At 37.1% G+C, this 25945-nt stretch overlaps 1 protein-coding gene across 6 annotated transcripts in view; it reads left to right on the top strand.

The window, feature by feature from the left end:
• LOC117415487 (putative adenosylhomocysteinase 3) overlaps positions 1-21629 on the top strand; it is a 40508-nt gene extending 18879 nt beyond the window's left edge. Inside the window, exons 1-17 of one of the 6 annotated variants that reach the window (XM_059027426.1) lie at positions 1101-1215; positions 4465-4576; positions 6906-7049; positions 8567-8688; positions 9789-9891; positions 10877-10971; positions 11170-11276; positions 11689-11805; positions 12241-12304; positions 13947-14035; positions 14465-14535; positions 17215-17309; positions 17508-17606; positions 18099-18167; positions 18611-18689; positions 18967-19087; positions 19861-21629. In XM_059027426.1, the coding sequence (XP_058883409.1) occupies positions 1159-1215; positions 4465-4576; positions 6906-7049; positions 8567-8688; positions 9789-9891; positions 10877-10971; positions 11170-11276; positions 11689-11805; positions 12241-12304; positions 13947-14035; positions 14465-14535; positions 17215-17309; positions 17508-17606; positions 18099-18167; positions 18611-18689; positions 18967-19087; positions 19861-19867 (1551 nt within the window). In that variant the 5' untranslated portion in view covers positions 1101-1158 and the 3' untranslated portion in view covers positions 19868-21629. Of the gene's footprint in view, positions 1-1099; positions 1216-4464; positions 4577-6905; positions 7050-8566; positions 8689-9788; positions 9892-10876; positions 10972-11169; positions 11277-11688; positions 11806-12240; positions 12305-13946; positions 14036-14464; positions 14536-17214; positions 17310-17507; positions 17607-18098; positions 18168-18610; positions 18690-18966; positions 19092-19860 lie in introns of those variants that run through there. The other 5 variants (XM_034025927.3, XM_034025926.3, XM_059027427.1 and 2 more) reach the window with 5 other exon arrangements.
• The last annotated feature ends 4316 nt before the right edge of the window (positions 21630-25945 follow it).

Below are 25945 nucleotides of genomic sequence, written 5' to 3'. Positions count from 1 at the left end.
TGGCTATCTTTGCAGTGACTAATTGTGACCAAAAAAAGCCTCTGGACTGTAGTCGGTTGCCTGTAAGAACAGAAACAAATCTCGTCAAACAAAAAAAACAATTTTATTGAAAATAGTGGTATTGTATTTTTGTAATGTACCAGTACTGTATGTATGTACAGTATTTGTTAATGTATTTAGCAGTGCTTGAGAGCTGATCATTCCTGTACTGTACAAATTGATAAACAAAGCCACTACTGGGTCTGGTTGTACCAATACAGTACTGCAAGACCAAAAGTATTGAGATAACATTTTGTATTGTCTCCTGAACTCTGGATTTCCTCTAGTACAGTAAGTCTTGCACATGAATATAAAACAGTTAAACTATAAACTAAAAATAGAAGAGCAGTAAAAACATAAATTATATTATGCTGTTTTTGGCATGTGCAAGGTGAGCTTAAAATAGTTCATGTCAATAAAATGTTAGATTGTGTGTTAAACCCCTTACAAACTTTCTGGGTTTGGCAATGCTTGCATCGAATGGCGTACTTTTGCACTGGATAGATAGATCATTGACACTTCAACCCCACCTCCCTTTTCCCTAGTGAAATGCAATGACCAGATTGTATGTGTGCCTGACCTAGGCTTTTATTAAGGACTGTTAATTATGTGTAGGTGCGGGATCATGTATTTAACTGCTAGGAATACAGTGCAGAACCATTGGACATTCTCTTTTGAAAATATTATTGCTTTTAGTCTCAAGTCCCTCCTGTGGGTGCCCCAGTATAAGGTGCATTCTGGGAGCACCATAAATATGTACAGTACAAGAAGAGCTGCAGAGCATTCTTCCATTAGCTGAAAGCCATTGGTGGGTTACCCCATGGGTGAAGCTGAGGTCTAGACATTCCTGTCTAATAAATGTGTTTTTATTTTTAATGCTGTTTGCTGAGGTCTTCAGCCATGGCAATCCTCTTAAGACTTGTCAGCTATGGTTTTAATGGCTGACTTAATGGGATTAAAGTGTGTGAGAGTGGAGACTTTATGAACAGGGATTGCAATGAGGCCAAAGGTCCGGGAGGGCTGGGAAGTGGGGTTGACAGTGGGACTTGTTAAAGTGGGGAGTTCATGAAAAGGAGGGCTCAGCGCACAGTCGTCTCTTGAAAGAGGAAGGAGGCAGCAATGGAGGCAGCAGTTGAGGACTGGACCAGTGCTGCCTTTCAGTTACCTCAGTGGATGGTGAGTTTCATAGTCTGGATAGAAGTCATTATCACTGCTACAGTACCACCAGACGATTTAAGACATTCTGGAGGCTGTCATTTTAAACTTCTGTATTGGGCCTCATCACTTCTGGGATATCTGCAGACATGCCAGTGTCCCAGAAGAGTAAGCTGTAGTCTCCAGTGTAGAGATGTTATACACAATGTAAATGTAGAACTGAAGGTCAGTAGGTCATAGCGATCTAGTTTATTCATGTTACTTATGGCTGTAATTTTACAGCCATGGCGGAGGATGTAGTGTGTGTGTGTGTGTGTGTGTGTGTGTCAATGTCATACAGTTTATTTATATGGTTGAGCTGTATTGCTTATGTACTACATTCATGCCATTTAACAGTGACATCTGCAATAATATAAAATACCACCTTAACTTGGCAGTACAAAATTGCTCCATAAAGCTGTCTGTGTAATACAGTGCTTCCTCGATATTGCAGACAATAAATAAAACTGTGACATTTCTACAGTATAGTACAATTTACTCTTATTTCCGTGCATTATCAAAACAACGATAGAGCACTGTATTTGTTTTACTTTGTCATGTTTTTTAAAAATACATTTCCAATCGTAATTTGAACAATGGTCTCTAAGTTAAGACCCTTCGTTTGCCCAAAAATAGTTTTCTGTAATCCTGTGTAATGTCACTGGCTGGACAGGCAATAGGCTTTCACACCCTGTTAACCCTTTCCCTGCCAGGTTGCTGCTCCTGCTGTCTGTTGTATCTTCAGTTTCAGAAAAGGTCAAGTCACAGTCACTTCAAATAAGTACTGTATGTAAAAATATGATACTGTAGAAAGGCTTCTAAACTGCGGCTGTACGCATTTTGTAAGGGTTCTAATTGTTGGCATCAATGTTTCCTGAAAAACTGACAGATAGCATTGCGTTCCCTTGTTAAACCTCCATTTAACTGGATTGATTATGAATTGCACAGGATTAAAACTTTCCAACAAGATCAAAACAAAATCCCACAAGGTCACAAAGAGCCAGTGTTTTGTTTTTGTTTTTTTTTTAAATTGGGTTACACATCGTCTCAACCGTTCAGACAATATATTTGAATTCTCAACTTTGGCACTAGAGACAGTAGAATGGCGACTTGCTAAAGGTTGTGAAGAGGTTAGGAGACAAAGGTGGATTCTTTTTTAATTCTGTTCCACACTCCCTTTTCTGTACCACAGAAACACTCCTCTACATTAAAACCTGGTTTAAAAGTTGTTTCTCTTCCCTGATGCGTATCTCTCTCTAGCAGCTGACTAAGTAAGTGCTGGTCATTTTGTAACAAAACACAGAGCTCTTGTTTCTTTTGAGATGGAATTACTTTAGAATTATGCGAGTTGCATTTTGGAACAACGCGCCTGTTGTATTTTCCTAAATGTAATCCTAATCCTCCAAACACTATTATATATTTTTTGCAGAGTGCAGGAGAAATGCTAAAACATTTTGTACATGGATTCTAGACTTGACTGGAGGATTTTGCAAATTGCACTCTGGAAACTCCTTGTAGGCAGTACCTTTCACTTTTTTGTTCTGTGATTAAGATGGCTGCCATGTTGTGGTCTTGTGACAGTTATGTATCCAGATGATAAAGACCTATAATAGGTATCCTCCAATAAATATATACTTTTTTTTTGTTACAAAGCTTCTGCCATCACCCACACCTTTTCACCAACATTTGAATTGCCCATTTACATGTACACAAATTAGTCACAGTAAACTTGTTCTGCCATGTATAACATTAGTAAACAGGCTGATCTGGAGCACCATGTGCCAATGCTAGACGGTGACATCTGTAATTGCCAGCTTCAGTTCATTTGCGTGTTTGCGCCATGCAATTAGTAATTGTCACAAATAGGTTTTACTGTAACCTCACATTAACTTTGTAGGTGCTAGTGTAGTGTGTTTTAAATATAATTAACCATGTGTAAGTCTACACCTATTCAAACGAGATATTCACATCCCATTGAGTGTTTTACTTGTTCAGTGAATTATCATTTGTAATCATTAATGTGCCTGGAAATTAATGGTGAGGGGGAGTAAATGGTGAAAACGATTCCAGCGAATACCTGCTGAAATAATAGGTGTGTTTCGTCAGCCAGTAAAAGTTCATTAGCACACTTACCAATCAGGCCTTGACATTCCATGATCCCGCTGGCTTTATGCCCCAGTTAGTCTTTTGTTCTGGACAGGAGGACACAAAGGGACAAATATGTGTTCCCAGATTTTCTGGCTGACGTTTGGTTAAATGTTAGGTTTCTGTTTCCAGACATAACGGGCATCATCTAATGAGCCTCCTCAGAGCTGCTGCTTTTGTCTTCCTTTGTAAAGAGAGACCAGCAGCTTGCGTCACTCTTATGCAGAGCCCAGTATGGTAACAGTACAGGACTGGAAACAGAAACGTTAGCTGTTGATCAAGTCATGCCAAATGAAAATAGGTTGTATCAGGTTAGTTCAGTTAGCTCTTCAAACATTCATCTTCCTTGTTCCCACATAGATCTTGAACTGATTCAGCAAGCAGAGGCGAAGCAGTGTGACTGCAGAATAGCTATGCAGTTGCATGCAAGTTGGTTGTGTCTCTTAAATGGCATATGTTCTGTATAGATTTAAATGTGCAGAAACAGGTATTGGTTTGACAGCCACTTGCACCCCTACCTGAGACTAAGTCACACTAATGGAATTTACATTTTGCTGGCTACTTGGTTCCTTCTCGAGATGTAAGACGTATGGCGTTGCCATTGTGATGTCCAGGCATTTTGTGTTGTTATCTTGAAACTGGCTTTTGGGCCAGTTTGTATTGGCAGCCCAAATTGCGTGGGTGTAAACTCCGCTTGTACCATCACTCCCTGCACATGTCACTGTGTGTGAAAGGTGGTGCCATTTCTGAAATCCACTTGGGAATTAATTTGAATTGCGTTGCATATATTGCGATAGGTATAAATTGCCAATCTTGGTAATAGTGTTTGAATCCTGTTGTTTATCCTTGAACAGATGTAGTACATAATCATTTTTTATACTTCCAGACGTGCTTTTGGAATATTTGAAAAGTTTACATGTTACTAAATTAGATGTACAATCGTTTGGCCGTTAACAACTTCGAAGCCGTCTTGAATTTACTTCAGTAACCAAAAGGTTGGTAAGGAAGTTGGGTAACAACCAATTGCTTGCCATCTTCAGTGTATAAACTAAACAGAACTTTCTGTTTCTTTTTTTTTCTCCACAGCAAATCCAGTTTGCTGACCAGAAGCAGGAGTTTAACAAGCGCACCACCAAGATTGGCCGTCGCTCCCTGTCCCGCTCCATCTCCCAGTCCTCCACAGACAGCTACAGCTCAGGTAGGGCCCTTCAGCTGCTCCTCCTGCAGGGGCTTGGGCTGGGTGTACTCTACCCAGATGGTATGTGGTACTCTAGCTGTTACATTTTCACAAATATGATAAGTGACATCCTACAGTAGGTCAAATGACAAAAGAGCCCTTTAGAACTGAAGAACTTTAGAACTTCTGGATGACCAAGACATATTCAATTTTAACCATATCCTGTGGCCATTTAGAGCTTTATTATTGCATCTTGGATTTATTTATTTCGAAACATGGAAGTAGTTGATTTTACATTGACTATTATATGTACAGAGGAAACACTTACTACTAAATTGATGATAATGGCCTGCTGTGTTTGGCTATTTTTATTAAAAAAAAAACAAACAATAACTTTAGTGTAGGCCCAGTCTTCCTACTTCTAAGTTCTATGTTTAGAAATGAGTGGACATATGTCATTTCTGAAATCAACTTGAATTACAGTGCTTGACGCTTGTCATTTTACAATTGTGTAATTTTTTGAAGGAACATTTTAAAATAAATGAAAGCTATTTACTCTAAGGTCTTTAGAAATGAGAATTCTCTGCATGAGAGAAGCTCTTCAGTTTATTCATAAGATTTTCATAAATACAGCCCCACGCTGTTACTCAACAACAATGACGGATGGCATGCACAAACTTTCCCCTGAAAGTTTCTTAGCAGTTAAGCGGGTAATCGTCAGATTATTAATAAAGCAACATGGTTAACATGGGCGACTGTGTACAGTTATGAATTTCCAATGAGCCATTGTGGAGAGCTTAACACTAATACCACAGTGTGCAGGCAGCTTAATTCAATAAATAGTAAATTAACAGCTTAATTTAAATAAATAATGCATGTTAATGCAACTGTCACATTTTTATTGGCCAAAGAAACTAAAGTCAAGTTTAATAAGACACATGGATTTAAGTAAGGGTCTTTTTAAATTATTTATTTGTTTGTATCACAACCAACCTGCTATTTTTCAGATGTTCAGATGTCTGTAACACTAATAGCTGGTTTCAGCCATAAAAATATTTGACCTAGAAACCCTAATACCAGTGCCTTGATTTTTAATTTTTGGAATTTTAAAATATCCTTTTTTTTTTTTTCCTTAAACAGTTTTGGTTTGTACTTTTTTTTAAATAAAAAGTAAAAATAAAAAATAAAGCCTATAGAATTAAACTACCTTCTACAGTTTCAGAGCCCCTCACTCTTAAATAATAGCAATACTGTATATTTTTCAATTAATCACACATCAGGGTTCTTAAATCAGCCAGGTAATAAGTTTCTCAACCTTTGCTCTAGAGTGTTCTTTCTTGTAAACACTGCAGGGTGTTCTGTAACACAAAGCTGCAGTAGATTTGATTTTTCAATTTCATTTGAAGTTGAGTTTTTCATTAGTTTCTCAGGATTTAATCCGCTTTTTCAAAGACGCTGGTGTTCAAAACGTCTTAACCGCTGTGTGGTTTACCTTTTCTAATTGGAATGGTCATATTTCTTATTAAACTAATTACACTTTCAGCATAAAATGTTTTAGATCAAAGTAATGGAGGCAGCAAGGTATGTAATGAGCTCCTGCTTTTATCACTCACTCGCTGAACCCCAGGAAGTTGAAAACAAGCCTTTATTGGCTGTATTTGTCTTCACACTTGACTAAACTGAATGGTCAAAAGCAGATTACTTTAATAAGGTCAGGATCCCATTGAGTGAATAGCCTTTGGTGGAAAAAAATATTTTAAGTTCTGCATGTTTTTTGTGGTATTTCAACTACAAACTGCAGTTCTGAGGTATTTAATGTTTGTCTCCTGACACTGTCTGCATGCATCCATTTAAAATGCATGGCAGAGGATGCAGGATGATGCAGAAGCTGTGTGTAGGCGGTGGTGGTGGGGGTTGCTGCTGCCTGGTCGTTTCTGTATCAAGCCTGTGTTGGGGCTGCATTGAGACCCCAGTGTTGAGGCCTTGTTGATTAACAGTTGCCTGTGCAGAGATGCCTGCCCTGATGGCTTGGTCAGAGTGCACGCAACCAAGTTTAAAAAATGAATCTACCATGTAAATCTATCATGTGCTAATCCCAGTTCTAAATCACTACAAGAATGGGGGAGAAAACACCAAACTGTAAGCTGACAAACCACTTCAGTTTCTAAATATAAGCCTGTTTTTATACCATGAACGTAAAGCAAACATTGCATCCCAGGAAATAGGGGGCACTGTTTTTAATGAAAACTGAACCAACCGATATAGGAAGACCAGATATCTAACATTGTGAGTAAATTCTACAGTTGGAAGTTGGCATGTGATTTGTTGGTGTTTTCCTGGTGCGTTTCAGCCGCCTCCTACACAGACAGCTCGGATGATGAGACCTCTCCGAGAGACAAGCAGCAGAAGAACTCCAAGGGAAATGGTGACTTCTGCATCAAAAACATCAAGCAGGCAGACTTCGGGCGGAGGGAGATTGAGATCGCTGAACAAGGTACAAGGAGAGGGCTGAGAACTGCCTCACCCTCACTCCAGTGGGGTCTAGGGGAAGTTACTCAAGTCTGTTCAGGCATGCAGTAAAAAAATAAAAAAAATAAAAAGATCTGTGTACTTTCGAAAAGTTATATCTCCACAGTAGAAATAACAGAATGTAATTGTTCAGATTGGTAAAATCTTTATATACTCAATAAAAGACAGTTTAAAAAATAAATAAATAAATAAAAATAATAATAATATATAATGTGCACGCCTGAAATGTCACATTCTGGGATGCTGGTTTTAAATAGTTTTTCTTTTTTAATTTGTTTAAAAAAAAAAGGATGAGTTTTTGTGAAATCCTCCTTCACTATAAACTTCTCCCAGTGAATTAAATGCAGTTCTTGAAGGGATTTGTATTTTTGTAAAATCATTTTCTCTCAATATCTCATGTTAATGGCTCTTTACCCTTATTTACTGGCAATTACAATATACCAAAATACATAATTAGTTGACTAATTATGTTTAAATGTTTATTTTTTAGCATTGTGGAATACTAAAAAGCATTGTCATAATGTAATTGTAAATCAAATGGTAAAAAAAGCATAAAGAATTGTTTCTTTGTTTGTTGAAATTATTGTGGTATTGCTGTTTTAAAATTGTGTAAGATTACTACTGAAAAATACTAATTTACAATATTCAAGGTTTTAAATTTAAGGATTTGTTTCTTCCTTGTTCTACTTTTCTTTATTGGATTTTTTTTTTTTACTCTCAAATTTATTTTAAACTGTAAAATATTAAGTTTATTGTGTCTGTAAGGAGAGATGTAATAGAGATTCCTATAGAGACCACACCAGTCTGAACACTGAAGAAAATATCAGTATAAATCAGAAGTGAACAGCATACCGTACATACCCAGTATACAGGCTGGCTAGAACACGTACAAGAGATTAAAGGGAGTCATGTAAAGATAGCCTGACTGTCTGGTATGAGCCCAAGCTGGAGGTCAAACCAAATTCCTTCATTATGATTTTTTTCCCCAAAGTCATGAACTAAGAAAACTATCAAAGACTGCATTTGTAACCTTATTTTTCTTTTTTTAAGCACACTTTAACCCCTAGCTCATTATACTGCATTCTGGCTCCAGTGTCAGAATATTAATAGTGGCCAGCCCTGCTGATCGGTTTCATAGCACAAAATCCACTGTGCTTTAGGTTTATGAAAGGTGTATGGCATGGCAGTACAGTGTAGAAACAACAATGGTAATCAAAAATGGCATATCGTGACATTCAAGATCATTATTGATGACTTGAGCCATTCTACAATCCTAGTGTCCACTTTCCCACATGTGCATGATTATGTAACAGGTGTGTAATGTGTGTCCGTGCATCCATTTGCATGGCAGAGGATGCAGGATGATACAGAAGCTGTGTGTAGGCGGTGGTGGTGGGGGTTGCTGCTGCCTGGTCGTTTCTGTATCAAGCCTGTATTGGGGCTGCAGTGAGACCCCAGTGCTGAGGCCTTGTTGATTAACAGCTGCCCGTCCTGCCTGTGCAGAGATGCCTGCCCTGATGGCTTTGAGGAAGCGAGCTCAGGGAGAGAAGCCACTGGCTGGAGCAAAGATCGTGGGCTGCACTCACATTACTGCACAGACTGCTGTAAGTACAATAGATCCCCTTATTAACCAGCTGTTTTTACAGGAATAGGCTTGATTTTTCCAATTAGAAAGATAGAGATGTATATTCCATAAACTATAAATTACATTTGTTACCCGTTAGTCGACACACTCTGTTGCATTGAATTTCTTTTTCTCAAAATAAAGGAAATTGTTGTATCTTCATCTAGTAAAATCGTATTAAGGGTCCAGTTAATGGGCATATTTGTGTAAAGCCTACAGCAGCTACAGTAGAAACAAACCCAAATGCACTAAATGTCCCACTTTACTGAATGTATCGTTTGCCTCAAAGCTAAAAATGAACTGAATTAAGGATGTGTTTAATATTTGTTACAGCCCTTCCCATAAGAGGAATGTGCACGCTATAAAATAGCATAGGACCGTTTACTGTGGTGTTATCTACCCTAAGAGGGACACTACTCACAAAGCTTTAACAACTCACAAAGCTTTAACTTCTGATGTATTTAAACTCTAAGTATAATCAAATGTCATGATTTTGCCCAGGCTTTGAGTAAACCTTCTCAAAACACCTTGTGGTGTTAAGCTTTGTGAATGGGGCTTAATATAACCAAATTTACTACTTGTGTATTTTTATTTATTTATTTATTTTTTGTCCAGCAGGCCACAGTGTTGCTTTCTCGGTGCACTACATGATGAAATCTGCTATGGTGTTTTATTTGTACACTTTGCATGAAACCAGTCAGTGTTTAGTAATTTTAAATATGCTGTTGCTTGATCATCACACAGAAATCCAGCTGGCCATTGTAATCCCTGTTTTCCATGGAACAGTGTAACGGCTTTTGGCTAATTCACTAAGGATCCACCAAGCCAACTTGTATCAGATCTTTGAGCTGCACCAAAAAACATTCCCCGCTGACAAGATGTTAATTGAACTAGTTAAGCTGTGTTTTCTCGTTGAGCAGAGTCACCAGACGAGTCTTTATTCTGGAGTGGATCCCATTAGTAAAACTGGGTCCTAGTGATTTTGATTCATGTTGGCTCTCCAAAAGCGATCGGTGCTCTGTATCCAATGACGTGTGTGTGTGTGTGTGTGTGTGTGTGTGCCTCCCTCCCTCCCTGCAGGTCCTGATGGAGACACTGGCTGCCCTGGGTGCTCAGTGCAGGTGGGCTGCCTGTAACATTTACTCCACTCAGAATGAAGTTGCAGCTGCCCTTGCTGAAGGTGGTAAGTTTCCCTTTACTTTCTCTTGCTGTCCACCGACTCTCATCAGGCTGGAACTGAGAGTGGTGAGAATGGGCCTGAAGCTGACGCATTAGGGCTAAGGTTGAATATGAACTCTGGCCTGAACACTTATTCTGGGTCTGCATAAAAAACTTGGATGTAAAGGCTTTTGGGTGTCGCATCTTGGCTAAGTCATTCCTATTATTGTACTAAAATAACAGAAAGAAGCACCTCCTACCTACAGGTCAAGAAAGGCAATAAAAACTTCACCTCTTTCAGTACTGAACCTCACACAGAAAAGTGCAAGTTGTTCATATAATACACTCTCCAGTCATTTCAGATTTTTGTCTCAAGTTTCTTCTTGGTATAATTTTGTAGTTGGTAAACTGGACTTGAAGTGTTGGAGTACCAAATTAAGACATGCTTCAATGTGCAAAGGCACTGTTGCTGTGCTGTGTCTTGTGCATCTTGCATACTTGTACTCTGTCCCTGACAGTATCCTCCAAAACCATTATCAAAATGCAGTAATAAGTTTGCACTAAATTAAAATAAACTGACTGTGTTGCATTTCGTAGAGCTATGAATAAGAGAATAAACTTTGCATTACCTTTTCTTTTATTAGGCGGTATAAGTATAATAAACTCCTAATAAAGTTGTCTGACATTTAAATCTGAATAAAAATTATGTTTCACCGACAGTGAAGATTAGAACCTTAAGTTAAGTGTATTTTTGCCTAACTTCTGCTCTTGAAGTATTTTTTTATTTTTTACTGATGGCGATTTGTATTTCGTTAGTTTTGGCTGTGAGAACCTGCGTACAAAGCTGTTTTTGTTTTTACCGGTTATGCAGGGGCCACGAGGAATATTCTCATGGTGTAAAATGAACGAGAGACCAGGGGGCAACACTACCTCGGGGTACCGCGTGGTGTCTCATCTGTTGTGCTACGTTCCTGTTGGTCATCACCCACTTTCCAATTTCTGTGTGATAGGGTTTGCTGTGTTTGCGTGGAAAGGTGAATCGGAAGACGACTTCTGGTGGTGTATTGACCGGTGTGTCAATGTGGAGGGGTGGCAGCCCAACATGGTATGTGCCCTCAGAGCATGCTGTTTTTACCCAAGCACCCCTAGGACAGTAATTCTGATATTTAGTAGTTTTGTTGTTGCCTTTTGGTGGTAGATGCTTTTGTTGCTGCACTGTAATGCCCTCTAGATCCCCAACATTGTCAATGTCAGAGTTCATAGTAGAGGATATGCGTGACATTTTTGTCCCCTCAATGTTCAGATTCTGGATGATGGAGGTGACCTCACTCACTGGATCTATAAGAAGTACCCCAACATGTTTAAGAAGATCAAGGGGATTGTGGAGGAGAGTGTCACTGGAGTGCACAGGTGGGTCAGAACAAACTAAACCAGCAGTGCCTTTGCTGTATCATGGAGCCAAGTCTTTTCATTGGACACTGGTTTTCAAATTCATTTGTAATAATACGCCCTGCTCTTTTGCGTGTATTAACTATCCAAGTTGAACTGAAATAAACAGTTACTTGTGTAGCAAATATCCATGTTATTGATAGTTATAGTATTATTAGTCATACTATTAGTAATATAGATACAGTGGAGGCAACCTTGCATATATCCTTATCGGTATGTCACATGAGTGTTTTACATATGTAGAGAACTGCTTATTCTAAGTTGTGTAAGTACATATGTCACACTTTTTATGTGTGTCTATGAAAATGCTTATTCTATGTCTATGAAAATGCTTATTCTTTCCTTGTTTTGTTTATTTTTATTTTCACTTTAGGTTGTACCAGTTGTCTAAAGCTGGGAAGCTGTGTGTCCCAGCCATGAACGTGAATGACTCTGTAACCAAACAAAAGTTTGATAATCTTTACTGCTGTAGGGAGTCCATCCTGGATGGGTAGGTACTGCTCTACTTGAGCATCAAACATTTCAGAGCTGGCTTTGATAGCAGCAGGCATACTGCAGTGAGCATGTGTGTGTTTCTCACTGAACTGAGAGGTATTGTTGACTTGGATCGAGAGCATAATGTCTCTTGGCTACATTTCAAGGTTAAGACTACAACATTAATCACAAACAGTGGCTAGGTTAACTGTTCAGAATGCCAAAATGTGTTGTGGTGTGTGTTTTTTTTTCTGTCTGCACTTGAAGTCTGTTTGTTTTTTGTTTTTTTACGTCAGCTTGATACCTCTTTCCTTTATGGATTTTCAAGCATGAATCTGTTTGCAGGCAGCTGACATAGTGAGGTGATGCTGTGGGTGAGGGAATCAGTCAGACCCCACAAAGAAAATCAACATTTCCAAACACAATAATGTCTCAATTTTTTTCCCCCCAGTCTTAAAAGAACGACAGATGTGATGTTTGGAGGAAAGCAGGTGGTAGTGTGTGGATACGGAGAGGTAAATGCTCTACAACAATATATTGTGGTTTTAAAGAACTCAATACGGCCAATAACACACACACATCACATCAACACACACGTCAACTAGCAACATGGTCCACTGATATGGCTGGGGTTGAACAACCAGCTTTTGATTTTGTTCCCTTTTCTGTCTGCTGGCGTTGACTGTGCTTAGCTTTTATATTTTGAGATTACTGTGAAAGAGCGTACTGGCCATAAATGTTGATAATGACATTTGATAAAATAAGCAGTAATCATCATAGTTGGCTATGTGTTAAGATCACTGCACAAACTGGGAAAAAGTAGAGCATCTTGCTTTTGGTCACTAGATGGCAGTGTATAATAAGGCATGGACAGTTCAGCTTGTGTGTTTTGTAAAAGGAACCCATTATAATCTGCCCTGCCATTCGCATTCAAATTTGAAGAAAGAAATTTGATGCATTAGGGTAGATGCTTTATGCTTTTGCCTATATATATATATATATATATATATATATATATATATATATATATATATATATAAATATATATATATATATATATATATATATAAATATATATATATATATATATATATATATATAAATATATATATATATATATATATATATATAAATATATATATATATATATATATATAAATATATATATATATATATATATATATAAATATAAATATATATATATATATATATATATATATATAAATATATATATATATATATATAAATAAATACACACATACATATATATATATATATATATAAATAAATACACACATACATATATATATATATATAATATACATATATAATACACACATACATATATATATGTGTATATATATATATATATATATATATATATATTATATAATACACACATACATATATATATATATATATATATACACACACACACACATTATTTTACATTGGTTGGTCCCAGAATGAATTGGTCCCAGTGGTTTTGATCACTATATGTGGTTGATTCTTATATTAGTGAATCTTATAAACGGAGTGCACTGTGTATTACTACATGTAATACGGTACTATATCGTGCTCGTATAACAAGTTGCCTAAACCACTAGGACTTGTTTTGATGTATAGTCCTCAGTGAATGAGCACCACTGACATTTGTATTGTATGTATGTATGCTGTATTTAATCTGCTGATGCATGGAGGCGCTTTTCCTAATTGTAATGTGACGTGGCCGAGGGCAGTGTAAATGATCAGGCTGAAGAGTCTTGATTTACAGTTTAAAACCAGTGTGGGTTTTATTTTTGTTACAGTGCGGTGGGGAAACAACCGCCAATAAAACAGACAAAGTAATCCTAGCTCTCAGTTGGTGCACTAACTAAGCATGTGGTCCCTGTGCATACATGCAGGAACTCATGACATCTAGTGGTCAACCCATTACACTGCAGGGAACAATGCTTTCATTCTCAAAATAACAATGATTCTGCACCACAGTAATCATATCGGTCCGCTTTTAAAAATCAACCGCTTATAATGTGTGTGTGTGTGTATATGTATATATAAAATAAAATAATACACACACACGAAGATAAAGATATTTTGACACTTCTAAACATGACATGGACTATGACATTTCCTTGTGGTCTTTTCATGTCCCTGCAGGTTGGAAAGGGGTGCAGTGCTGCCCTGAAAGCCATGGGCTCCATTGTGTATGTCACTGAGATAGACCCCATCTGCGCTCTGCAAGCCTGGTAGGTATTTTATTGCAATAACAAACAAGCCAGGAAATAATCCGAGAGGGAAGAGGCGAGATCACAGGTGTATGTTTGAGGCTTCTCCAAGAATGAAACAGCATTGCCAGCAGTTTTGAGTTAATATCCAAGACTATTTGGCTCACTGTGCTGCAGGATAACTAAATGCATAGTACTGTCTCCAGATGGCCGAAGGATCCTTCTCTATGTTGGTCTTAATGATGTGGGAACAAGCAGTCCAGAGAGAGATGATGGGAAATGCAGTGGGCATTCTCAGTATTTTTATATTGGTTTTGAAATTGACCTACATTCCTTTCAGAGCCTACATACTTAGAAGTAAATATACTAAGGTAGCTTTTTTTTTTTTTTAAAAAAAAAAAAGCTCTTTCCTCATTTGTGTTCTATTCCTTGAGATTTATTTTCTTTCAGCATGGATGGTTTCAGACTGGTGAAGCTGAATGAAGTCATCAGACAGGTGGACATAGTTATCACTTGTACAGGTAAAGTGAATATGTTGAGTTATCAGTCGCGCATCGCTCATTTCAAATATTTCTGGATTAAAGTAAGGTCAATGCCTTAAAGCTAGCTTTCATCATAAATATAGTAAACATAAAGGTTGTGGCCGTGTCTCTATCGGTCCACCTTGGGTCCCACTTTGGGTTTTATTGGTTTTAGCAGGAACACAATCAATTCTATTCTTTTGAGGGTACTTTTGGGGCTCTTTGATGCAGAAAAGGTGTCACATCTAACTGTGATGAAGCAGCATGTTCCTATTGTCCTGTTCATTTTATTTCAAAATGTTGAGCTGTATTTGTTTAAAAAAAAAAAACATAAAATGCATAGTTAAAGTGTATTTTTAATACAGCTTCTACTGAAGTAATCTACACAAAGCTTATTACCACAGTTGATCCTTAATTAGTTAACAGAACAGTTAATCATAGAACATTTATTTTAACTGAAGGTTCCCCAGTGGAATACCACCCTCTACAAATTAGAGAATAAATAAATTCAGTCACCCAGCTGGTTTTATTCATCCCCAAAGATTAGTGTATAACAAAGCAGATTGACAGCAAGTCCTAGATCTTGAAACACATTTATTTAAATAGATTTCATGAAAAATGAAATTGAATATCAATATTCTATCTAGTAGAGGTGGGTTGTCAGGGATTCGTTGTGCGGTCCATGACCCGGCTCCTCGGAGATACTGGGTTTAGTGGACAGGTGTTGCAGCCTATAGTGAAGTAACAACTGGCTTTGGTTGAGGAGGAAAGAGCTCAAAAGGTGATTGGGGAAAGTTAACATCAATGAAAAGGAATGGAGGTCTAAGGTAAGTAAACTGAGCTGGATTGGGTGGTGTTGGAGGAGAGGAGAGGAGTGGTGCTGGGACGCCAGCATCACCATCGAGCCTTCCCAAGGTGGTGTGGGCTTGCCGACGAAACACCAAAGACAGAAAGTGCCCCACCCAGCCCATTCCAGATGGTTGCCCTGCAGAGACGCATGGGATGCATCACTTTGGTTAGTCCTTGGAGCCAGCATCGCCACACGCGTTGTATGTGCTGATGCACCAGGAAGGGTGCAAATAGATCCCCAGAGTCAGCATTACACTTCAGCCATCAACAGCGTGCCAGTAAGAAATCCTCGTTACTTGGCAGAGGAAAAGCGCTGACGGCTCATATATTACAGTGAAGCTACGTCTCGGTTGGTCCCCACCACTACTGTTATATATTTGCGAAAGCTATCTCTGATATTAGCATGAAGTAAATATCAGCAAGAACGCATATAAAAAAATAAATAAATTAATTAATAAAATTCCGTAAAACTAAAACCAGTGTTTTTCTGAAATTCATACAAATATTTTTTCATTTTCAGTTCGCTGAAACAATGTGTCATTAGTGACAGTAAGAAGAAAAGGGCCCGATCAAAAATGAGAGAATCCACCGAAAGTGTCAGCTTACCCAATCAAACTACACAGGAGAGAAACTTCTGTACAGTAGAATATGTATGATTTCTTTTAGAATTGATTAATCTGTGAATTCTGATATTAATAAAATAATGTCTTCCTATGCCTCCAAATACATATCAAAAAGTGTTTTGTACTGCAATTATACAATATAACTAGGGCTTCTTATTTTCGGTTTTAACCGATAAAACACCCCAGATACAAAAATATCGTATATTTGTATAGCCAATAAACACCGGAAAACACTGTAAAAACTGTGGAAATGGTTAATCTATTCATGTTGACTTTACCCTTTTCAAATTTAAAAAAATAAAACCTACTACAAAAATTATAATAAATACATTTCCCTGTGCTACTAGGCAATGTCCTGCCTTCCTTACTTGTATCTATCATTGATTAGTTCTGAATACTTTAAACCCGCCCCAACTACTGAGTGACAGCACTTTCCTATATTTCTATTGGAGACGCCGCTTGCAAGATTTTAAAACGAGATTACAATCAGGAATAAAGGCTTGTTAACAGGATTTAAAGCTGTATTACAGTTAAAACACAGAGAATTTAAAAGAGAATTGTGTCAAAATGTACAAAAATGCGTACACACAAATACCCCAGAAGAATGTGCTCGTGACCGTAGGGATTTCGTTGTGGAAGACAGCAAAGGAAAGAAGGTATAAATTAAGTATGCAAGTACTGTCGAGTTACTATACATATTTTGACACGCACACAAAAAAAAAAAAAGCTCAAGCATTTTGGAAAGTAACTGAAACCACTAATTTCATACAGTATATAAAAAACGAAAGCCCTGAAAAAAACGATTTACATAAAACTCGAAAATAGCTAAAAATAAGCACCGAAAAATACAATTAATAAAACCCGAAAAACAGAAGCCCTAAATATAACGTTCACCCCTTGCATTGTGTGCTTCACTGCACAGTTTTATTTAACAGCCCTCACCCCTTAGAAAAATCCACTCCTCTGCTACAACAACTCCCCAGCTATCCTATCAGTCGTATATACTGTATATATATAAAATGTAGCTGTAGATTGAGTAAGTGGAGGGACAAAGGCATGAGAACACAACCCAGAAGGAAGCAAAATGAGAGACCGAGACAGAGTGAGTTTGCAACACATTAGCAGTTGATTATAATGATGATGTTCGGAGGTACCAGAACATAGCACCGGTGGTAATTAATGAATTTTTTTTATTGTTTTTACTTAGGTAATAAAAACGTTGTGGTAAGGGAATACTTAGACCGTATGAAGAATGGTTGCATTGTCTGCAACATGGGACATTCCAACACTGAAATTGACGTGGTAAGCACTGGCAGCTGGCTGCTTGAAAATGGATTTTGTCTGTCCTAGATTTGAAGGTTATATAAAGATTATTTTCACACTTGGTTAGGAATAAGTGTTTAATTCTGGATTCAGTGTTGAACACGGTTAACCCTTGTGTGTGTGTGTGTGAGATGCGATGCTGTGGCTCATTCATCTTTTGCTCTCTGTGTGTTTCAGGCCAGTCTGCGCACTCCTGAGCTGACCTGGGAGCGTGTGAGGTCACAGGTGGACCATGTGATCTGGCCTGACGGCAAGAGAATAGTGCTGCTGGCCGAGGTAATTGCTTGCATTTAGCTGAAATGTGCAAAAAATCATGTTCAGATGGGAAAAACTCTTGTCAGATATAAACAGTGTTTCTATTAAAGTACTGACATTTTAAAAAGGAATTGGCATTACAGATATGGGACGGTAAAAGGCTAATATGTAATAACAGGTTTCATTCAATTACAGTTTATAACAGTATTGAAGACAGCTGGCTTCTCCATTAGAAACTGCTAAAACAAAAAGGTGTCTCTTGAGAAGAGTGACCAGAGAGCAGGGTCATCCTAGCCAGGCTTTGAGGGCTGCTCTCTTTAAACCTTGTTTTCATTTACAGTAGTCATTTTTCATCAAGGACTACATCAGAAAACATATCTTATCTCATTCTCTATCAAATTATTCTTCAAAAAATTGGCAACTATTCTGTACTGTACACAAGACTTGCATTTACTAGTTTGTCTACATCTTTATTCAAGAACATGAGCAGTCGACCTCTCTGTCTGTTTGCAGGGTCGTCTGCTGAATCTGAGCTGCTCTACAGTTCCTACCTTTGTGCTCTCCATCACCGCAACTACCCAGGTATGTACTTTTCAACCTGGGTACAAAAATGCATACACTATTAATCCTGCACAGCTTAATGTTGCAATACATGCTACTGGGTCATGGTGGAGAAACAGTTATTTGTATGTGTGTATTTTATCGATGTTTTCCTTGAAACACAGTAATTTACAGTATGGTAAACCTAAATTGCCAATGGAACGGCAAGGTGAGTGCCCTGGAAATATGTATTGCCCATGTAATGGGTGGATGCTTGTCTTAAAAGGTTGCATACTCCTAAATTCTGGTGTTCCTCCCCTTCTTTCCCCAGAACCGTAGAATATGACCATCAGGCTAAGGTGACTGAGGTGTAGACATTGGCTATTGTTTCAGCACTGGAGCTTGGTGGTGGTGCTACCATGCAGCCCCAGAACTCAGTGGAGTCAGTGACGCTGCTTTTTTCTCAAGCTCTCTTTGTTCCCCAGGCACTGGCTTTAATAGAGCTGTACAATGCTCCAGAGGGCCGTTACAAGCAGGATGTCTACTTGCTGCCGAAGAAAATGGGTAAGAAAGTGCCTTGAGACCTGTTTCAGTAATATAGTAGTGTTTGACTGTTTTGACATTTTATTAAAACAGAAAATAGAACTGAATTTATTTTGTATAGGAATATTTTGTATATATTTGAATTTTTTTGGTTGGAACAATAGACAAGCAGGCAGCTGCATGCCCGCATTAGCATGTCTAGTACATTTATTAATAAACTGAACAGAGACTTTCACTCTTAACTGAACGGTGGTAAGGGAAAGGGTATCTGAAAATAATGATTTTATTTTTTCTCCAGATGAGTACGTGGCGAGCCTTCATCTTCCAACATTCGACGCACATCTAACTGAACTGACAGATGAGCAAGCGAAGTACCTGGGCTTGAATAAAAACGGGCCCTTTAAGCCAAATTACTATAGGTAAGAATACACTTGCTGATCAGAACAGGCCTGCGCTGTAATAGCTGTATAAACAATTGTTTACAATCATATTTATATATATATATAGATATAGATATAGATATATATATATATATATATATATATATATATATATATATATATCTATATATATATATCTATATATATCTATATAGATATATATATAGATATATAGATATATAGATATATATATATATATATATATATTGTTTTCGATGACCTTGTGGTGGCCAGAAATTTACAGAAAACAGTAATGATAATGTCAATACAGACTTGTTTGTTATACTTGTAGGATAATGTGGACAAACTTCAACTACCAGTACAGCAGCACATGTTTCTTTTTATCAGTTGTATCCTAAATCCAGTATGATACAATTGAATTCATTTAGCACTGCTTACTAAGAAACCTTTCAAAGAGCTTCACAAACAAGAACAACGTACAGTACAAACTGAGAACCCTGCTGGTGTGTGCTTGTTAAAGATTCATACAGAAGCTGTGCCAGGTCTCTGGTGCTGTGGCTTATTTTTCTCTGAGCAGCTGCACTTCACTGCTCCAAGCATGAATGTAATAAATATAGTATTGTCAATTTTAGTATTAAATACTGTTTTATTGGAGAACAATGATTTTATAGTCACTTTGTTGTAGATGTACACAGTAAGGATTGCACAGTGGCTTCATTTTTAACATGTGTTTTTTTATGCTTTTTGTTAAGTTAAAAAAATGACTTTTTTTTTTTTTCTTTTTATTTAAGATATTAGCCTTCTGTAAAAATAAAAAAATAACAGACCAGAAGAACAGTAGAGACCAGAACAAGAAAAGAAGCCTTTCAGAGCTACAGTACAGGATTTAAGAAGCTCCTGATTTTAAAAAGCTGGACTTCACGGCGAAGCAGACACACAGCACATTGAGAGCTTTATTTATTTTAACTGGAATATTGTAATCTAACCTGGCTGCTGGGTCACTCCTAGAAGTGGCTTGAGGAGGTTACATGAATTAATTTTCTCTTACGTATCTTGTCAGTTGTAAGTAATCCACTAGAGGTGTTATTGTAACCCTAAAGAGAGATATGGGGGGGGGGGGGGGGGAGTGTGAGGGTGATTATTTTTTAAATTGATGCACAGGTTTCAGTCTTATTGTCTTTATTTTCTGTTTGCAGGGGTGGGAGGGCTACATTCTTACTGTCTGAACTACAGATCAATAGATTCAGATTGTATTTGTTTTAAAGCTCATGTTCTGTTCCAATATATTTGAGAGAAGTTTGCACAAGTAAATTGGCTGATGATATTATTCATGCTTTGTTTGTTGTCCCCTCCCCTCTGTGAGACCAACACTAAATGTGAAAGGTACCTACCGACAGCACTACATTTTTAAAGTTCACTGCAGCTTTTAAAACCTTTCTATGGTCGTATATGTCATTTTTAGAATATATCCAGATTAATATAAAATATATTTAATATGTCAGTGTTCAACCAACATGATACATCTCGCTCTCCCTTGCTCTCTCTCTATATACACACACACACACACACAGAAAACATGAACTGTACAGTGGGGGATTCTCTAGGTGCTAAAATTAACATTAGTATGGCTAGGGGTGCTGCCTTCTCTATTATAAACTGGATTTTCTCTGTTATTAACAAAGATTAGTGTTTTAAATGGAAATTGTTCCGAAGTGTTTTCCTTGATTTCTTCAACGTGATCATTTTACCTTTTTGTTAAATCATTTGCAGTATCTTTTTAATTAAAAAAAGGAAATACTTAAGGGAGCTGTAGTTTGTACGTAAATGGTAGCTTCCATAATGCATTAGTTTAGTATAACTAATTACTAGCTCGGATGAGCAACTTCGTTTGCATTTGACATAACCCATCACCTAACTGCAACTATTAAACAGCATTTGCACTACATAGTATTTTTAGTAAAAAGGTTTTAATGTGTTCTATTTACACCAGAGGCTGGGCATCAAGACAAAACAAAACCAGAACTGCACCAATTGGTGCGACCTGCTATTGACATGTATCATCGTTTCCGATTAAAATCATCCATTGTGAATGGGACGAAGACCTTCCCATTAAATTATAGAAGTGTGCACTGTCCTCTATAAAACTTAGTCTACTATAAACAACATTTGTATAGGTACTGTCCCGTTAAACCTTTTAAAGTAAGTTTTAAACTTATGTAAATTAATTTATATGCATCAATACACAATCTTGTTGCTAAAGCAATGGATTTTAAAGCTTTACAAAAGACATTTATTATCAGTATTAGTGTTACAGCAAGAGTCTTTAAACTTTAACATTGTCTTTTATTTAGGCTCAGAGTACTCTGAATTCGAAAATAATAGTAAAACAAATGATAATAATTATTAGTAAATTTACTTGTGCTAATTTTAACTCATTCTTATAAAGTGGATAAAGATTATTTCTTTGCAAGTAAAAATCCCCATTGTCTTAACTGATTTTTTTTACGTTACATCGTTCACTCCTATTTTTTTTTTGTAATTATTATTTTTGCTTTAATTGTCTCAGAATCACACTCTGTGTGTCACCAGTAATCTTTTATGTAACATTAAGCAGTGAGGGCAACACCAGCATCTTGCAGTACAAAAATAACAAAATTTGACATTTTAATTTTTTGAATGATGTTTTAAATATTTCAAGTGATTGTAGTAGATGAGCAATAATGAACCTGTAATCTTTAAGCATAATAAATTGTAAAAAAAAAAAAAAAAAAAAAACTCTTGGTATTTCTCTGCACACAGATATATAAAGATAGATACAAAGATGACCTCATATTACCATCCTCTTCTTTGGCGTGCATGTTTTGTTTTGCTTCTTGCTGTACTGTTGCAGTATATCTTATAAAAACAGTGTGTTTATAAAACTACACATCATAGGGAAAAAAGACATTATTACAGAGACATGACAAATAGCAGGACAACATTAGGACTGAGTGTTCATAAATTTCCACTGACAACGTTCTTGTTAATAAGAATCCAATAATTCGAGCATGTGCTGTGTTAATGTAATTTTTTCACATGGTGTGTTGTAAATGTGTGTATGAACTATTTGTTTTATCTTGTTTTTCTAAGTCCAGCAAATACCATAACACTGTATACTGCACAGTACAACACTTGTACTAGTTGATATTTGTCACAAATTTCTAACACACATTATGGTTATCGGTGGCTTTACAGAGCACAGTGATTCTAGTATACTGCCCTTCAACAAGTATTGGAAGTTGCTCTGTTGCTACTTAGAGCAGGAGTCTCCAACCCTGGTCCTGGAGAGCTGTTGGGTCTTCTGGTTTTCAGTTACTTAATATACCAATTATTGGCTTAATTAGTTAAGATTACCAGGTGTTTCAGATCTTTAGCCATTGATGACATAGACCTATGAACCCTGAGGATTTGGGGCTCTACGAGACCAGGGTTGGAGACTCCTGACTTAAAGGGTAGTATGTGTGTCATATATTCAGTATCAAATGATCAAAATCTCATTTATAATGCAAAAACATGAAAGTTAGTCAACATTCCTAGAACCTGTTCTCCAAAGGGGCCAGAAGAGTATCATTCGAAGAAGTGGCGAACTCAAGAAGCAGCGGAGTATTTCAGCAGAGGCAGTGCCACACTACTAGAAACCCAAAACTGGGCTTTTCCATGGTGCCCTGAAAGTACAGCCATCAGTGCAATAGATCTGGTTAGACAGATACAAGAGATATATTTTTAAAAAGGTGTGCAAGATATAAGATTTGTTAACATTTACTGTATAAATAACATTATACTTGACCAAGGATGCTACATTTCAATAATAATTTTAAAAAATCCTTTCATTTAAATGAGATTAAAATGAAATGCTTTTCCCCAGTCACAATATAGATATCTAAGCAGTAAAGTTAAATAACAATTAACAAGCTTCTACAATTAAACATGTCTGTTTATCTAAAGCATGACAGGAACGCAATCACGTGGTTCCCATTATTAGTGTCGCATGTCAATTCTAAAAAATTAACTTACTCTGGATGTTTGTGATTCACATTGACGGTAGAAAAATGCCTCTCTAAAATGCCTCACTAATCTTCAATGTGTGTTCTTTCGCCATTGATTCAGTATTTTACACTTTTCTGCAACTAAGCTAAGGATAACAGTAAAATAACTCGTGTATAAGAGTGCTGACAGTAACATATTGTAGCAATGGGGGAAAAATACTAATTTTAGGGGTTCAAAATGTGCCTTATCTGGCCCTACTGTATTTGAGTTCTATCAAATTGCTACTCCTCAGCAAGAATAATCTTCAGGCAAATGCATTTATGATCATCACAGGTGAGCAGAGCTCAGGTGAAAATACTGCAGCAGAAAGACTATAAATATATAGTATGCTGTATATATGGTGAGAGAGAAATAGAGGATACTTCATGAACTTTCCAAACTTTCATTGAACACTATTCTTACCCCATGAATGAGGAGTCCCCAAATAGGTATGTTTATAGGATATTCTATTTTTATAACAAGTTCAATGCTTGGAAAAGTACTATATGCAATGCAGCGAATTCGCTCAGTGCAATTCACCCAGTGCATGTGTTGTGATTTTTTTTAAAATCCATTAAAAACAGTAAGGGGTTGAAATATCTTTCCATAACATTGCACCATGTATTGCTCTGAATTCCCTGACCACAGCTGCAGTGACCCCAGTAGCCTGTCCATTATGCAGGAATAAGGTGGGCTTTGTAAGGGCATCCATTAAACACACGCTAAACCTTTGATTTGCGGTATTAGTGATAAACATGTCATTTCTGAATCTGTTTATGCATTGTAGTGTTTGACAATGCTTCCCTTTACCTCTACATCTGGTCTTAACCAAAACACTGCTACTAGCCACAGCTGAGCACGCTAACTCAATAGTGTTGGGTTTGCACCATGACTACAATTGATTCAATTAATAGATATCATACATTACAGTACATAAAAACATAAGAAACTTTACAAATGACAGACGTCCTAAATCTGTCTCTGTCCTCTCATCCCATTTATCAGCGCATTATACAATTCTAACATAAGCGCCATTGATTTTTTTGGATACATTTTTTTTTTAAACATTCCACAGAACTATAACAAACAAATAATATACATATATATATATATATATATATATATATATATATTCCAACAATTCAGCTAAAAAAAAACACAATATATAAAGCTGATTAGATTAACATATAGAAAAACCATGCATCCAAATTAAAGTTAAAAACTGTTATACTCTTACATGTATAAATAAACCAATGAATACAAATACTACTAATAATAACGGACTCAAGCTGCTTCCAAATAGGATGGGAGACACAGAGCCACCCGATACTTGATTCCGACACTGGAGCAACTGAAAGCCATAAAAAATGAACTGCTTTGTGCCTGTGTTATTCCTGCAGTCCATATCTGAGAAAGTTTTGGTTTCATGCATGGCTGATATGTCATGTTGTCTTGAAGTGTAAGTTGCCTTCAGGGAGATACAACCTGTAGCTATGTGTGACCTATGCTCTACATTCACCCCTCGCATATGGCAACATCCCTGCCATTGTCTGGAATGTCTGAAAAGAACATTGGAATCTGCATGAAAAACATTAGACAAAACATGAATCCAAGAGATAGATAGGTGCCCACTGTAAAAACAAAATGCTTCTGTTCTCCGATGAGACACATTCTGTGGATTACCTCCAGAATGAATTATTGATTGGTATGACAAAGTACTTAAAGTGAATTGCTTTATATTCCCCATCTTTTTTCAAATGCACTTTACATGATAACATGATTAAAGCCTTAATATTATGTACAAGCAATCCTGTATCACTCAGCTCTGCCCCCCTCACCCTCCCCCTCCCCCCAAATCATCATTCAAATGAATCGCATAAATCCCACCTACCATGCACCTCAAGTCCATATATACAGGTCTCCAGGTTTAGAATGAAATCCATCTCATAACAAACATGTACAATTTTGTTTTTCATTTTGAACATGATACCTGGACCTCATTCCATGTATTAATGATGTTAATAAAATGAGTCAGTCAGACAAACGGGTAGATCAGATGCCAATTATTTTAGACAGCTTCCTCTCGAAATACCAACCAGCATCATTGTGTATTGAGGTCTAAATGTGTGGGTCCTGTATATATATATATATAAAAAACACAACACTAAATGAAACGTCCAGTCAACATATTGGGAGATATTTCCTCTGCTGTTGCAGCCCTTTTAATTCACGTGATGAACTGTTTGTGCTTTATTTAGTCAGGAGTTATGTGGAAATCAATAAGAAGCAGCAAATCTCACCTAGCAGTTCTGTACATTGGGGTCCTGTTTACACCTAGTTTGGCTGCTTGGTGGCACTCAATCACAAAGAGGGGAAGTGACCTGCTCAAGGTCACTCAGGGAATCAGTTTTGTCTGCTGCAATTTAAACTCAAGATCAAGATGTGTTTGTTCTTAACTGTTAAACTAAGCTGCCTCCTGAAATTCAAATGCAATCTTAAGGGAACTGGGAAACATCTATTCCGTGCAGTGCATTGTAGAGGTCAGGTGAATGGAAGGGTTGTGGTGCTTAAGGGTGGTTAGCCTTGAGACCATTAGAGTGCACACAGCAGCTGAAGAGAAGAAACTGCTGCAGTGCAATAGCAACAACAATACATCTGTATGTCATCTTTGAACAATGGTATGGGAAGTCAATAACATTAAAATGTTTTACAGTGCAAACAACAAAGGACTGCCTCCAGACTCTTTCAGTTACAGTAGAATAAGTAAACGAAAACCCAGACCGTCCGAAAATAGAAAGGACTGGTTAAACG

The sequence above is a fragment of the Acipenser ruthenus genome, chromosome 7 (assembly GCF_902713425.1).
Source record: "Acipenser ruthenus chromosome 7, fAciRut3.2 maternal haplotype, whole genome shotgun sequence".
NCBI classification, from domain to species: domain Eukaryota; kingdom Metazoa; phylum Chordata; class Actinopteri; order Acipenseriformes; family Acipenseridae; genus Acipenser; species Acipenser ruthenus.
Note: the sequence above shows the minus strand (reverse complement) of the source record. Positions and strands in the feature narration are given on the sequence as shown.